Below are 15244 nucleotides of genomic sequence, written 5' to 3' on the forward strand. Positions count from 1 at the left end.
AGAATCCGTGTAAGGTTAAAGAGGGAACTTCAAACAACAAGATACAGACAGTTGGAAACCGGTTTTTAAAAACCATTCTGAAAAAAAAATTCTGTTAAACAAAACAAACCAAAACCCATTCTGTTGTGGCTGGCGCTGCTTGAATGCGTTGTGTGTGCACGTGAAGGTGTTCCTTTAGGAAGAAGTGGCAGCAGGAGGCCAGATATAATTTGCATATTTTCTTTGATTTCTTATTTTTTTAAGAGACTTTATTTATTTATTCATGAGAGACCCAGAGAGAGAGGCAGAGACACAGGCAGAGGGAGAGGCAGGCTCTGTGCGGGGAGCGTGATGTGGAACTTGAACCTGGGACCCCGGGGCCACACCCTGGGCCGGAGGCAGAGGCTCAAGCCCTGAGCCCCCCAGGCGCCCCTCCTCTGCTTTCTTACATCTTAAAGCTGCTTTGGGCTGCTCCTGCCTCCACTTGGGGCTATAGGACACTGATGATAAGACTTCTGCTCCCTGCCTTTGCCTCGGTCTCCCCCCTCCCTGGTGCGCTCGACAAGAACCCGGCACTGGTGATGCGACTATGTCATCCTCTCGTTCTGCACCATTTGCTCTTCGAGGCCACTCACTCCCTTTTTGCTCTGTCCTCCCTGAAGCTGGGCCCTTGCTGACACCCGCACCACCATAGAAACCGCCCCATAATAGGGTTATGAGCGGTGGGCACATCTTCCACTTTCCTGAGGTTTCTATGAGAGCGTGGCAGACGTGACCTGAGCTTCTCCCTGCACGAGGCAACCCGGCGAGGCTTACCCTTCCCCTCCCAACGATCAGCACAAGCCCCGTCTCACCCTCGTTTGTGCGTCCGTTCGCTCACTGCCCTGGTCAGCGTCTATGCAGCACCTGCTGCCTGCTAGGCCCCGAGCTGGGGCTGTCACCGGGGGAATGAGTGACCCAGGTGTGGCCCTGCCCTTGCAGAGCACGTCACCTCAAGAAGCAGGACGCATCTTCGGGCCCCAGGAGCAGCTGCAGGGGCTCAGGGCAGCCCTCCTGCCTCCGGGACGCGCCACGTTGGCTCGGACTGTTCTGAGCTTGAGACCCTGAGGGCTCGGGGGAAAGCCCTGCCCTCCTCTAACTCGCTGGAAGGGTCTGACCGAGGGATCGCTTCCAGAATGGGGATTACTAATGGGGATCAGTTTTAGCTGCGGGACCTCCGTGTGGCGGGCAGACGTCTTCTTACCAGGCCTCTGCTCTTCTCTTTATGCCCCTGCGGACTGCATCCCTTTCTTTTGAAATCCCAGGCCCCCACCCCCTTGTCCTGAGTTCGGGATGGCACATCCCGTGTTTGGCCTGCCGGGCTTCCCCATCCATGTGTCTGTCTTGTATGTAGACGCTGCTATGGCTGACTTTCTTTCTTTCTTTCTTTTTTTTTTTTTTAAGATTTTATTTATTTATTCATGAGAGACACAGAGAGAGAGAGAGAGAGATTGAGGCAGAGACCCAGGCAGAGGGAGAAGCAGGCACCACGCAGGGAGCCCGACGCGGGACTCGATCCTGGGTCTCCAGGACCACACCCTGGGCCCCAGGCGGTGCTAAACTGCTGAGCCACCCGGCCTGACTTTCTCCCGTGAATCTGTCTCCTGTCACTTGGAGTCCTTGTCCAGCGAGCAGAACCCTTGAAGGGGACAGGGAGTCCTGCTCCCCGACACTACCAAAATGACCGGGCCTTCCAGAAAAGCCTGTGTCTCTGGGTGAGGGGCCCGGGCGTCGGGGTCCGTGGGGTGAACTGCTTATCAGGAAAGGGGCAAGAGGCGGGCGGCCGAGGGCTGGGGGTGTGTGGGGGGGCGCGGCTCCCTAAGGTAGGAGCAGGGGGCGCTGGTCTGTCGGCCTCTGGGCCGCTCTGCCCCAGCGGCTGCCCTTTGGGTGGACTTTCCATCAGGGCTGTGGAAGGGCCAGCGGCTTCTGAGACGTTCTTCTGGCGATGTCAGCCGCGGGGGGCGGGAAGCTGTGCTCTTTATCTGGAGCTGTGAAATGTTCCCCTGCGGCCTCCCCTGTCCCCGTGAGAAGCTTGTCCTGGTCACTTGGAAGTGGCCGGTTGCTTCCCCCCAAGGTGGAGGTGGAGGCAGGTGTCTGGCCCCCAGTGTGCCGTTCGCTCTGCGTGAAGGGGCCTGAGTGAGCAGCGGCTCTGCCATTTATCGATTTATTCATTTGTGGGTGGTTCCTGCCCCCCCCCCCCAATTCACTGAGCTACAACTTCCAAAGAAAAATCGTACATATTTAAGATGTGCAATGTTTTCGTATACGCACACGTTGCGAAATGATGGCCATAATCAAGACAATCAGCACATCCGTCACCTTACCTGGTGACCTTCTCTGTGTGTGGCAGGAACACTGAAGATCTACTGTCCTAGCAGACTTCAAGTATACAGCAGGGATGGTATGAACTGTAGGCACCATGCGGTAAATCCAGAGGGTACTCATCCTGCATGACTGAAACTTTGTCCCCATTTGCCGAACACAACCTGAGTGTCTGCTGAGCATTGAGTGGATAAGTAAAATCTGACATATAGACATTCTGTGTATCCATCTAATCTGTATATAATGGAACGTTATTCAGTCTTTTTAAAAAAATATTTTATTTATTTATTTATTCGTGAGAGACACAGAGAGAGAGAGGCAGAGACACAGGCAGAGGGAGAAGCAGGCTCCATGCAGGGAACCCGATGTGGGACTCGATCCTGGGTCTCCAGGATCACACCCTGGGCTGAAGGCGGTGCTAAACCACTGAGCCACCAGGGCTGCCCCTTTGCTCCAGTTTTTGTTCCCGTTTCGCATCCATTGTCAACTCCCAGCTCTAGCATTTGCTACCCGAGTCCATCTCCCTCCTGACCCCACGTCCCCTCCACCTGCCACTCCTGCCTCTGCTTCTCTCTGCAGAATATGTCCCTAAAGGGCCATCTGAGGTCATCTCCACTTGCTCCCCCCCACTGCCGGATGGCTGCCTCTCCACTCCACCAGGGCCACTCTCTCATCACATCCTGAGGCCATGACCTGCCTGCCGTCCCTTGTCACTTCTCTGTCCTTATCTTCCGTGATGTCTTGGGGCCTGCAGCTCAGTTTACTGCTCCCTTTTACTTGAAACGTTCTCTTTCTTGGCTTCCCCAACAGACCTCACCCTTTCTGTGTTTTTCGCTGAGAAGGCCTTCCTTCTCAGCCTCCTTTCCTGGCTCCAGCTCTTCCTCTCAACTTTTCAATGGTGCAGTGGCTCGAGATGCTCTGGTTGTTCTCTCTCTCATTGTTATTGTTGAAGTATAATCGACCTACAGCGTTGTATTAGGTTCAGGTGTGCAACATCGTGATTGCACAATTCTCTGCATTACGCAGTGCGCACCTTGGTAAGTGGAGTCACCATCTGTCCCCCTACAACATTATTACCAGTTTATTGACTATATTCCCTGCGCTGTACTTTCAGCTCCGTACCTCATTTTTGGTTGTTTTCTCTTGATCTGCATGCTTTCTCGGTGAAGATAGCACTAGGTCCCGTGGCTGAGAAACATCTTCCCCATGCAGATGACTCCTGAGCTGGAATCTTCAGCAGATCTCCCCCGTAAGCCCTAGACTCCCGCATCCCGCGGCTAATAGCAGGCCTCCGGGATGTCGGATGGTATCTCGAACTCATCAACATATAGTTTTGACTTCTCCTCTTCCAACCACAGTGGATGACTCTATACTCAAATAGGCCAAGGCCATTTGCAGTGCTGGGCCCGTGGTGCTTGTGGTTTTCTCTGCCTGGAAATTTCATGTCCCCGATAACTCACTTATGGGCTCCTTCTCTACTGTTTGTCAGATCCCATATCCCCTTCTGAGAGGACTCCTGGTCACACGGCCTAAGGTAGCCTCCTAAATTCTTCCAGTTGTTTACCCTGTTTTAATTCTCTGCACGCTGTTTGTTTTCTGGTATTTCCTGATTTTTATTTGTCTGGTGTGTCTCACCCCCGGAAGGCAAGCGCCAGGAGGGGCCTGTGTGTGTCTTGGCCACTGCTGTGTCCCCAGAGCCCGACACAGGCCTGAGCCTCTGGGTGCTCTGCGAGTATTTGGTGAGTGACCTCGTGAAGCCACACAGCTTCTTTTGTCCTCATGCCCAACTCTTGAGAGGGATTCATTAGGAAGTGGGAATTTTGCCGATTTTTCAAGACTAAAAATTGATTGCTGAATTAAAAGAAAATCCTTAATCTATACTGTTTCAGAAGAAACAGAAAACTTTGTCCTTTTTTATCAAATGAGCGATTAACATCTCAGTTACCCACCGCCCCCCAACCCCACACTCTTGTCGATCCATTTAAATGGTAGCAAAGGACTGAAAACCTTGTAAAGCACAAGGAGATAGAAAATGAGAAGAGAGAACAGATAACATGAGAACAAGGGGGTAGTGGAAGGGGAGGTGGACGGGGGGTGGGGGTGACTGGGTGACGGGCACTGAGGGGGCACTTGACGGGATGAGCACTGGTTGTTACACTATACGTTGGCAAACCAAAGTCCAATTAAACATGTACAAAAAAAAAAAGAAATTGAAAGAAACAACAACAAAAAGAGAACAGATAAGAAAATGTTTGCCAAAGTTTGGAGGGTGGAAGACAGAGTGGTGAGAGTGGGGGGTTTGGGGGGGCACCTGCGGGAAGAGGGTAGTTCACTCTGGATTCCTCGTGGGCTCAGGACCAGAGGCATCAGGGCCTGTGAAGAGGGGATCTCAGGTGGGTGACCAGTATCTCTGTGGGATGGCTGGGCCCTCATGTCCCCTTCTCCATCCATTTCTTCTAGGCCTCCCTCCCTCTGAGCAGGAGGAGATGGGGAGAAGCAGAGGCTCAGAGCTCAGTGTGTCAGGCCGAGCGGAGAGAGTGGGCGAGGGGCGGGTGAGAAGCAGGAGGATTAAGGACAGGTCTTACTTTTAGCAGCGAGGACCTGCAGCCGGGGGTTGCCTCTGGGATGTCAAGGGCCAGCCAATATTTTTGCAGGGTGTCTTCATTTATAAAAAATTATCAGTTTGAGCCACAGGAAATCAGCCTGTTATCTCTTTTCTGGTGACGCAATCTCATGATCAGGCGATAAACATATGGTGCTGCCCGGCAGGGTTCATCTCCTTGCTAGCCCCCCTGCTGGAACCATGGCCTAGCCATTCAGCTCCAGGATGATTCCAGAAATATGAACTTCTGGGGCCATGTGGTTAACCCCTTTCATGAAGGAGACAGTCAGAGAGCACCCTGAGGAGGAGAAACAAGAGACTAGGGCTCATGCAGGACCTACTCTGGACTTAGGATGGTACCCTACCCGGATACCTCTGCTGCCACTGCCAACCCCGGGAGGACTCTTTGTGGCCATTCCTGGAGGACACCTGATGGGGATGTTTGCAGAGAAGGCATCTCAAAGCATGGTGTTCCCGTGAAGTGTGGGGCACAAGCCAGGGGTTCTGCTTGCTAGGGTCTTGGGGCTGTCCTGTCTGCAGCCTGCCTCCCCAACAGACAGGTGGTTTGCTGGTGCTCAGACTTCACCCAGGTGGGATGGAGGAGAAGACCCATATAGTCTCAGACAAAGGGCCTCTAGATACTTCCACTTGAGTGTTCCTCGGTGAAATGGCTGATCCCTCATCCAGTCATCCTAGAGTGAAGCCCACCTCCCTAGGAAGTCCTGTCTACACCCTTGAGTCTTCAGATAGTTATTTTCTCTCTTGAATACGGACAGCCAGGAAACATCAGACATCTGAGGAAAGCCTCCAACATCAGTAAGAGGCACCACAAAAAACCATATTTTAAAGAAAACAAAAAGCAAAAAACGGAGGACGTAGATCTAAATCAGAATATAGGGAGGAGGAAAGCTCTAAAATTCTAAGCAATGAAACGTCACACTCTTGAAACCAGGTCAGGGTGCGATGAAGCAAAAAGGAACAACCAGAGATAAGGAGGAAGGCTTGGGAATGACAAATGCAATGCTGAAAAACAAAACAAAACATAGCAACGGATTTAGACAATAAAATCAGTGAAATCAACCAGGAAATAGAACAGGAGAGAGAAAATAAGAGAGGAGTGATAAACCTCCTAGAGGATCAAGTCAAGGAGTCCAGCATTTGACAAACAGGAATTCTAGAAAGAAAAACAATGAGAGGAGAAAAAATTGTCCAAGAAATTGTAAGCCAAGGTGTATTAGACTGGAAAGATCCGACACTTCAGGCGGAAAGCTCCCTGAGTGCCTAGTACAATCCATGAAAGAAAATCCCCGCCACGGCACACCATTTAACAATGTTCAGAACACACGCGATAAAGAGAAAAATTAATGTCTCATGCAGGAGGTTGAGAATCTGAATGGCAGCATTGGGTGCTGGGAAGTCACGTCTTCCAAACTGTGCTTTAGGAAAGTGATTTTTAATTAAATTCTATGCTCTGCTAAATTGGCAGCTGTATATGAGGGCAGCAGATAGACGTTTTCAGACAAGACTCAGAGAGTGTCTCTCTGTGCGTCTGTACCTGAAAAGTCCTGCAAGTTATGCTGCTGCAGAATGACAAAGTGACCAAAACCCACCCCCCAAAACCCCAAACCAAACCAAACCAAACCAACCAACCAACAAAAACATGGAACAGGGAAACAAGGCTTCAACTCAGGGAGGGCTGAGAAATGAGTGCCCCATGGACGGATGGACAGGAGACCCGGGTAGCAACCAGCTGAGATGGCGGGAAGAAGGAAGGCTGGCGTCTGGGGACAGCGGCGACCCTGGAAAAAAGATAACTGCTGTTGAGCTGCTGTAATATTAAGCACAGAGAAATTTTACTACTGATCGTAGAGAAGTTTGGGAAAATTCAATATTCAACTTCAAAATAAAACAATTGCGAACTCAGGAAGGAAAAAGCCATCGTACTACCCTATTTTACCGAATGTAAGACGCCATATGAGTTAAGCGCTTGCTTGTGAATCATTATTTTAGAAATAAAATCCCATTGCCTATTAAAAAAGGAACTTGTAAGTTGTGAGAGACACCCACGTTTCGGAGGTTATGTTAGGAAGTTACAAAACGTACTTCTTATAATTGGTGAACACAGCCCCCTGACCTGGCTTTGTGGTGAGCCATCGTCACCCTGGTCATTGATCTCACCACACATTGTGACGTTGACATCATAAGGATGAGGAGAGGAAACATCTGGGCGTGTACCTGTGCGGGAGACAGGTAAATAGGAAATCCGTACCCAAAAAAGAAAGGTGATAGTTGAATGTCTAGAATCGATCAATTGAAAAATTAGCTGCGTGATTCAGGCCAAAGATGTCACCACCGAAGGAGCAACTAAGATCACTGAGCACGTGGCCTCCGGGCACCGGGTGAGGGTGGCGTAGGTTGGGGTGAAGCAGTTTAGAAAAATTGCTGGTTTTGAAAACGAGCCTTTGGCATTTATTTTTTATTTATTATTATTTTTTGTGAGCCTTTGGCATTTTATGCACGTTTGACATGTGCCTGGTTACTTTGTGAACAAAGGTAGACGAACACACACACACACACACACACACACACACACACACACACACGACAGCCTCCTTGGAGCCTGAAAGTGGAGATGTGGGAACCCCAAACCTGCTTGTCCTTGAAATACCTTATGCAGACACAAGGCTAAGACATGATCATAACCTGCCTCATTGGCCTCCAGGACGAAAGGTACCCGGCCCTCTCCCTCCCAGGGGGCAAGTGTGGCCAAGGATGGCCCAGCGTCCGCTTGTCTTTGCAGAAAGCTTTAGAATCTACAGATTGCTCCACATATAGATATATTTTTAAGATTTATTTCTTTATTTTAGGGTGGGAAGGGCAGAGGGAGAGGGTGAGAATCCTAAGCAGATGCCCCACCACCCAGTGGGGAGCCCAACACAGGGCCCGGTCTTGCCACCCTGAGATCATGACCTGAGCTGAGACCAAGAGCCAGCAGCTTAAGCCTCTGAGCCACCCCTGTGCCCCGATCCGTGAGTCGACCTGCTCAGTCCTAGCTGCAGCCCTGGCTAGGCCTGACTGCGGCCCTTCCACGGGCGGCCCCCGTGCCCGCCACCCCGCCGCCCACCCACAAAGGTGCTTCTCTCTCCCCACCTCATGGCGTTTGTCCCCGTGGTATTTTAGAGGAAAGAGGAAGAGGAGAGGAAGCGAGGGGAAGAGCAGATTCGCCTCCAGGAGGAGCAGAGGGCCAAGGAGCTCTACTGGACCCTGAAGCAGGCCCAGCTGCAGAGCGGCACCAGTGAGCACGAGGAGCGCGAGTGGGAGGAACAGCGTGAGTAGAGCAGCCCGCCTCCCCCCTGCCCTCGCCCCCCATCCACCTGCTGGCGTCACCCCTTCACCCATCCAGCTGCCAAGCCTCCCCCCAGGATGGCCTGCCCGGGGCCCTGCTAGGCTCCTCCCTCCAGGGCCTCCAGGCCTACAGAGGAGATTCCTCCTTCCTTCCTTCCTTCCTTCCTTCCTTCCTTCCTTCCTTCCTTCCTTCCTTCCTTCCTTCCTTCCTTCCTTCCTTCCTTCCTTCCTTCCTTCCTTCCTTCCTTCCTTCCCAGGTTATTTATTCATTTATTTGAGAGAGCGAGCGAGCATGAGCTGGGGGAGAAGCAGGTGGAGAGGGAGAGGCAGGCTCCCTGCCAAGCAAAGAGCCCAACGTGGGGCTCGACCCCAGGACCCCCTGGATCATGACCTGCGCTGAAGGTAGACGCTTAAGCGCCTGAGCCACCCAGATGCCCCAAGAGGACATTTCTTACACTAAAACAGAAAACCCTGTATTTACTGAGTTACCAATACTCTGCTGGCTTGGTGCTAAGCCCTGGGCACCCAGAAATGGGGCATCATGGTGCGTGTGTTGGAGGAGCTCACGGGCCAGGTGGGAGACAGCCACGCGGGCTGCTACTGGCTTTGAGGGAGACAGGGCCTCGCACTGTCGGAGCACAGAGAGGCCATCCCCATGGGCTTCCAGGGCACAGCATTACGAAGGGAAGCGTGGTGGGCTCTCAGGAACAAGTGAGGCCAAGAGGCAGGACAGGGAGAGGGTGTTTGAGACAGAGGCCCCGGCAGCGTGAGGGCTTGGTGACAGGAGGTGGTGTGCTTAGGGAGGTGGCGATGGGTGGGGCTGGCTCCAAAGCTTGGAGAGCGTAGGGGGAGAAAAGGTAGACGGGAAAGGGGAAAGTGGAAGCAAGATCTGAAGGGTGGGGTTTCCACGTGTGCTCGGGGTTCATTTGAATCAGATATGGTAACACCTGGATCCTATGGATAATGTGAAAATGATGACCTGGCCCCAAGAAATTTTTACCACCCCCTCCCCCCAGGAGCAGGGCATGCACCGTACGGGGCTCCACGGGGAAGCATCAGGGCAGTCAGGAGGCAGAGGGAGCTGGAGGCAGTGCGGGCAGGAGCCTTTCTCATGGTGTGCCTGGGACCGGTGAGGCCAGGCAAGGTGAGCAGGTTTAGGATTGGCTGGTTTGAATAATGCCTGCAGGCTCTGGGGCACAGGGGAGGGGGGGTGTCTCCAGTGGCCTGGAGCCCAGCCCTGGTGTGCACCAGAGAGCAAGAGCTAGAGAGAGAGGGAAGGATTGGAATATTTTGGATTGGCTGGCTTGCACATGAATGGGTGGTGAGTCTTTTAGTATCTTTAGCAATCGGCCAACCCTGGGAGGGCCAGGCTCTCTGGGCTCAGCAAAGCCCCCGAGGTCAAAACATCAAAACATAGAGAAAATAAGAAGGCATGGTTCACGCAGGTGGGCAGTGGGAGACCCGTAAAGGTGGGCTTGGGGGGTGAGAGAGGAGGAGGCGCCGAGAGGTGATGGGAGCCAGGGCCGCAGGACGGGGAGTGCAGATGCCGGGTGACTTCTACTCACCCACCCTCTGGTCCTCAGCCTTTCTCAACCATGTGCCAGACTTAAAAAAAATTGGAAATGAAATTAATATGACATAAAATCCACCCTTTTAAAATGTACAGCGTAGTGGCTTATAGGATACTCACCACATTGCAACCATCACCACTACTAGTTCCAGAGATTTCCTTGCCACAAAGAGAAGTTCTAGACCCATTGATCATTTCTTCTCCCGCCATGCCTCTGCAAGCCATTAATCTAATTCCTGTCCCTATGGATTTGCCCATAATGGATATTTCATATAAATAGAATCATACATTATATAGCCTTCCATTTAGCAATGCTTTCAAGGTCCATCCGCATTGTAGCGTGTATCAGGCTTTCACTCCTTTTTACGGCTGAATAAAATTCTAATGTAGGCATGTGCCACCATTTCTGTTTATCCATTCATTAGTTAATGGACCTTTGGGTTGTTTCCCCTTTTGGGCTATTATGAATAATGTTCATCTGAGCATTGTTTTCTTTTTTTTTTTTTCCTTTGGTGGTTCTTGAATGTGTATTTTTTACTGAAAAAAATCATTCATAAATTAACAGAAATGTACAAACACCTGAGTAAATACTCAGGTAATGGCATTTACTAAGTTTTTGTAAATAGGATTTTTTTTTAGAGTTTTTAAAACATCTTTAGATTTCAGTGCAGAAATGTGCCCCTGGAACCTCTTAAAACATAAGAGCAAGCTCAAAAAACGTGGTGATGGACGGGAGCTAGCTCCGTTCAACACTGTCATCAATAGTACTGGACACAATCAGGACAGGTAGCTATTGTTCAGCGATTGATGTCTGTGGTAGAGGAACCCCAACAAAAGAGTCCCTGTAATGTGAGCACTGGTGTGTTTTTGTGTGAACATATAACTGTCAGTTCTCTTGGGTATATAACTAGGAGTGGAATTTCTAGGTCATATGGTAACTCATGTTTAACTGTTGAGCAGCTGCCATATTGTCTTCCAGAGCAACTGTACCATTTTACATCTCTACAGACAATATATGAGGGCTCCAGTTTCTTCCCATTCTTGCCAATGCTTGGTGTCTTTTGTCTTTTGATTATAGACATCCTAACAGGGCTGAGAGGTTGTCTTGTTGTGGTTTTGATTTGCATTGCCCTGGTGATTAATGATGTTGAGCCCTTTTTCACGTACCTATTGGCCATCCGTACATATTTTTGAAAAAAATATCTATATGGGTCTTTTGCCCATTTTTAAATTAGGCTATTTGTTTCTGGCTATTGAGTTGTATGGATTCCTGTATATTTTGGACATTAACCCCGTAGTGGATATATGGTTTACAAATATTTCTCCTATTCCACAGGTTGCCTTTTCATTTTGTTGATGATTTCCTTTGCTGTGCAGAAGATTTTTAATTTGACGTAATCCCACCTGTTAACTTTTGGTTTTGGTGTCATATCCAAAAAAAACATCGCCAAGGCCAACGTTCAAGGAGCTTTTTTCCTATGTGTTTTTTTTTTTTTCAGGTGTTTTACAGTTTCAGATCTTACATTTAAGTATGTAATCCATTTTGAGTTGATTTTTGTATTTGCTAGGAGATAAGGGTCCAATTTCATTCTTTTGCATGTGGCTATCTAGTTTTCCCAGCACCATTTATTGGAGAGATTATCTTTCCCCATTGTGTATTCTTGGCGCCTTTGCTGAAGATTAGTTGACTGTATATTTCTGAGCTCTATATTCTTTTCCATTGGTCTATGTGTCTGTTTTTATGCCAGTACCATCCAGTTTTGGCTATTATAGCTTTGTAATATGGTTTGAAATCAGGAAGTGAGATGCTTCTAACTTTGTTCTTCTTACTCAAGATTCCTTTAGCTATTCAGAATCTTTTGAGGGTCAATACAAATTTTAGGATTGTTATTTTTTTTATTTCTGTGAAAAATACCATTGGAATTTTAATAGAGATTGCATTGAATCTTTGAGTAGTATGTATATTTTAATAATACGAATTCTTCTAATCTGTGTACTGGATCTCTGCCAAAAGGCTGAGAAGTGATAAACCCTTCTAATCTATGAATGCAGGATATCTTTCCCTTTATTTGTGTCTTCTTTAATTTTATTTTTATCCATGTCTTAGAGTTTTTAGTGTCCTGTCTTTCTCCTCCTTGGTTAAATTTATTGATTTATAAATTTATTTATAAATTTATAATTTTTTATATTTTTATAAATAAATAAATTTATTTATAAATTTATAATAATTATAAATAAATAAATTTAGAATAATAGAAATTTAATAGAATAAATTTTATTCTATTTCTGTATTTTATTCTTTTTTTTTCCTTTCCAAGTTTTTATTTAAATTCCAGTTAGTTAACATACAGTGTAATATTAGTTTCAGGTGTAGAATTTAGTGATTCATCACTTACGTACAATACCCGATGCTCATCAAAAGTGCCCTTGCTAATGCCCCTCACCTTGCTCAGCTGCTCAGTCTCTTCATTTGTAAAATGGGGGTAATCATGTTGAGTGGAGGTGTGTTGGGAGGATAAAGTGAGAGGGACGAAATGTCACCTAACCTGATGCTATTGTGAATGGGGTTGTTGTACCAATTTCTGTTTTTGGATATTCGTCATTACTGCATAGAAATACAACTGATGTTTGTATGTTGATTTTGTATTTGTTGAATTTATTTATTCTAACAATTTCGGGGTGAAATATTTAGGGTTATCTGTATGTAGGATCATGCCACCTACAAACAGATGATTTTACTTCTTCCTTTCTGATTTGGATGCCTTTTACTATTTTTTTTCTTGCTTAATTATTCTGGTTAGGACTTCCAGTATCATAGTGAATAAAAGTGGTGACAGTGCACTTTCTTATCTTGCTCCTGCTCTTAGAGCAAAAGCTTTCAACCTTACACTGTTGTGTGTGATGTTGGCTATGGGATTGTCATATATGGCTCTATTATGAGGTACATTCTTTCTATACCTGACTTGTTGAGAGCATTTATCATGAAAAGATGCTGATTTTTGTCAAATGCTTTATTTCCATCTATTGAGAGGATCATATGATTTTTCTTCTTCTTTTTGTTAATGTGGCATATCATCATTCCTGATTTGTGGTGCTGAGCCATTCTGGCATCCCAGGAACCGATCCCACGTGATCATGGTGTATATAGAGCATTTGGAGAGGCCCCATGGAGGAAATGGCATTTGGTTTGGGAAAACTGGGGAGGCAAAGAAGGCGGGAAAAGCATCACAGCAGAAGGAGCAGCACTGAGCAAAAGCCAGGGCATCGTGGGTGCAGGACATGGCACATGTCTCCATGTGGGCTGCAGCCTGAGGTTCACGGTGAACAATGATGAAAATGAGGCTAGACAGGTAAGATGGACAAGAGCTAAAGGAGAATTCATTCCTTTGAATTCAGAATGGAAGAAGAGATGGGGGAAAAAAAGGCAAGACAAAGGTTTATACTGAAAAAATAGTGAACGATTACAAAGCGAAGTCACTTGCAGCCACTCTAGTGTGGAGGAAGAGCACTGGACTGGGAGTCCTGCCCTAGCTCTGCCACTGGCTCGTGTGACCATGAGCAAACTCTTGCCCAGCTGCTCAGTCTCTTCATTTGTAAAACGGGGCTAATCGTGTTGAGTCGAGGTGTGTTGGGAAGATAAAGTGAGAGGGACGAAATATCACTCAGGAGTGTTCCTCCTTTTGTAGTGACAAGATGAGGCGGGCTGGGTTGGTGTTTTGTTAGGGATGCAGACTGGAGATCAACGGGCCCAGGTGCTGCCTGACTGCTCCTGACTGTTCTGCGTGGCACCGGACAGTGGAAAAGCCTCCAAAAGGACAGAGAAAAAGTCGTAATGCAGGCCCCGTGGTTTTCGTTCCTCATCTTATGCTTTCTTAAAGACGATGAGCTAAATGCTGGAGGCTGTCATTTAAAACCAGCAAAGCCATTCTGCACTCAGTTAATTTAATATGAAAAATTATAGTGGGCCATTAATCTACTGGGAGCGCCAGTTTTTGATAAAACACCTAAATTAAATTTTCTGAGTTAGGGGAAAGAAGGGCATTGTTTCCTTTAGTATCACCCGACTGCAGAGTTGGTTGTTCAGTTCAAATAGTGGAGCAGGCTCTGGCCTCTGAGCAGCTCTGCATATACCAGGCATGAATCCACTTAATTATTTCTCAACTGTGAACTCGCAGGAGTGCGGAGTTAGAGCATGTCTGGTGGCCCGGAGATTTGGAGAAGAGCCAGCATGACTTGGTAAATGAGACTATTTCCAAATATTGGAACTGTGTTCTTATTAACCACCCCCTTCCTCCCTGAGCTCTGCTGCGGCCCCTCATCCTGGGCTCTGCTCGTCTCATGCTTGGCAGCCTGGTTGGAGCTGAGGGAGAAAAATGCGTGCTCAGGCCCAGGATGGAGTCCGGTTGTGTCGGTTCCGTTCTCTCCGTTCACAGAGAGAGAGTGTCCTGGAGTCTGGGCTGTGCTTGGATGGTTCTACGCTGCCGTGTGCTGGGTAATGGGGCTCGCCAGACGCCGTGGGCCTAGAGACAGTGGGGGGCGGGGGGCAGAGCGGAGTGTGGGCCGGAGGGGGCCTCACTAAGGCAGGGCCCGGTCTGTGCACCCGTGGCCCGGGAAAGGCTGCGGTTTCTCTTTGGACAAAACCAGTCCCAGCTGGCTGTGCCCCAAGCCACGTACTTCTGGCTTTATAACTCAGAGTAAGGCCAGCCGGAGCCCCCACGTGCTCGATTCCTATCCTGCTCCGGGGTCCCTCTCCTCTTGAATTGCTCAAGAATCTCTGGGGGCTTTCCTGTTGTGCCAAAGCAGAGTCACTCCTGGGCTCACACTGGGAGGGGAGTCGGTCCCGGGCTCACACCTAGAGGGGAGTCGGTCCCGGGCTCACACTGGGAGGCGGGTCTGTCCCGGGCTCACCCTGGTCTTAAGGAACTTGTGAGGTCGCTCCCAGGGCCCCAGGGGGCACCGATCGCAGCCCTGGGCAGCTGCTAGCAGGACATGGGTGGCGGCAACCTTCAAGGCCTCGGAGTCCCCAGGGAGGGAGCGCCCCGTCCCTTGGCCTGGGTGTAGCTGTGGGTGAGCCTCCCTCCCCGCAGGCTCCTTTTGGGGTCATCGGGCCCCAGCACACTGCTCCCGCACGTATCCCTTGGTACCTGGGCTGCCCCTGTCCTTCCCCGGCGAGGGAGACTCCCCATTTCACGAGGTTTTCATTTTCCCCATTTGTGGGATGAGAGCCCCTGAGCCTCCCCAGCCCATCCCCAGCCCCTGCCCTGCACAACCCCCACCTCCACCTGGTACCCCCCAACCCAGGGGCAACAACAAGGTGTGATACTGAACCAACTCCTACTTCCGAGGCCCTTCTGGGCAGCACCTCGTTGACCTCGTTTGCACGCAGC

General features: G+C 49.2%; 1 protein-coding gene across 2 annotated transcripts in view; it reads left to right on the top strand.

Annotated features, from left to right (window-relative positions):
* Positions 1 to 15244, top strand: part of SH2D4B (SH2 domain containing 4B) — an 83805-nt gene that overhangs the window by 31522 nt on the left and 37039 nt on the right. For both annotated transcript variants that reach the window (XM_038534489.1, XM_038534490.1), the window contains exon 4: positions 8123 to 8270. In XM_038534489.1, the coding sequence (XP_038390417.1) occupies positions 8123 to 8270 (148 nt within the window). The remainder of the gene's footprint in view (positions 1 to 8122; positions 8271 to 15244) is intronic.

This window comes from Canis lupus, chromosome 4 (genome assembly GCF_011100685.1).
Source record: "Canis lupus familiaris isolate Mischka breed German Shepherd chromosome 4, alternate assembly UU_Cfam_GSD_1.0, whole genome shotgun sequence".
Classification (NCBI taxonomy): Eukaryota; Metazoa; Chordata; class Mammalia; order Carnivora; family Canidae; genus Canis; species Canis lupus.